At 65.5% G+C, this 1216-nt stretch overlaps 1 protein-coding gene across 1 annotated transcript in view; it reads left to right on the plus strand.

The window, feature by feature from the left end:
* Positions 1 to 1211, plus strand: part of LOC113942233 (phospholipase D3-like) — a gene marked incomplete at both ends in the record, with an annotated part of 1743 nt that extends 532 nt beyond the window's left edge. The window contains 2 exons of the mRNA XM_027633367.1: positions 274 to 474; positions 951 to 1211. Of these exons, the coding sequence (XP_027489168.1) occupies positions 274 to 474; positions 951 to 1211 (462 nt within the window). The remainder of the gene's footprint in view (positions 1 to 273; positions 475 to 950) is intronic.
* Between the last annotated feature and the right edge of the window lie 5 nt (positions 1212 to 1216).

Below are 1216 nucleotides of genomic sequence, written 5' to 3' on the forward strand. Positions count from 1 at the left end.
AACCCAATGGGGTGACCCCAAACCCAATGGGGTGACCCCAAACCCAATGGAGGGGACTGGACCCAACAGGATTTACCCCAAACCCAATGGAGGGGGCTGGACCCAACAGGATTTACCCCAAACCCAATGGGGTGACCCCAAACCCAATGGGGTGACCCCAAACCCAATGGGGTGACCCCAAACCCAATGGGGTGACCCCAAACCCAACGGGTTGATCCCAAACCCAACAGGATTGACCCCAAACCCAACGGGGTGACCCCAAACCCGCCGCAGGTGAAGGAGGTCGGCGCCGTCGTCTACAACTGCAGCTGCCTGGCCCAGGACTTGGCCAAGATCTTTGAGGCCTACTGGGCCCTGGGCGTGCCGGGGGCCTCCATCCCGTCCCCGTGGCCGGCGAGTTTCTCCACCTCCTTCAACCTGAAGACGCCGCTGGCGCTGACGCTCAACGGCACCAACGCCACCGTCTACTTCTCGGTACGCGCCCCACCCACCGGGGGGGTCCCGTTGGGTCCTGTTGGGTCCTGTTGGGTCATGTTGAGTTGCGTTGGGTCCCATTGGGTCACGTTGTGTCCCGTTGGGTCCCATTGGGTCCTGTTGGATGCCATTGGGTCCCATTGGGACACGTTGGGTCCCTTTAGGTCCCGTTGGGTCCCGTTGGGTCCCATTGTGTCCCGTTGGGTCCTGTTGGGTCCCATTGGGTCCTGTTGGGTGCCATTGAGTCCCATGGGGTCCCATTGGGTCCTGTTGGGTCCCATTGGGTCCCGTTGGGACACGTTGGGTCCCTTTAGGTCCCGTTGGGTCCCGTTGTGTCCCGTTGGGTCCCATTGAGTCCCATGGGGTCCCATTGTGTCCCGTTGGGTCCCATTGAGTCCCATTGGGTCCCATTGTGTCCCGTTGGGTCCCGTTGGGTCCCGTTGGGTCACCCCCCGCCCCGGGTGCCCCCCCGGCAGAGCTCCCCTCCCCCGCTGTGCGCCGAGGGCCGCACGGCCGACCTGGACGCGCTGCTGGACGTCATCGACGGCGCCGCCGCCTTCGTGGACGTGGCGGTGATGAGTTACCTGCCCGGCACCGAGTTCTCGCGGCCCGAGCGCTTCTGGCCGGCCATCGACGACCGGCTGCGCCGCGCCGCGGTGGAGAGGGGCGTGGCCGTGCGGCTCCTGGCGGGGTGTTGGGGGCACAGCCGCCCCCAGATGTTCCCCTTCCTGCGCTCCCTCGC

The sequence above is a fragment of the Corapipo altera genome, unplaced genomic scaffold (assembly GCF_003945725.1).
Source record: "Corapipo altera isolate COAL_440 unplaced genomic scaffold, ASM394572v1 59354, whole genome shotgun sequence".
Classification (NCBI taxonomy): domain Eukaryota; kingdom Metazoa; phylum Chordata; class Aves; order Passeriformes; family Pipridae; genus Corapipo; species Corapipo altera.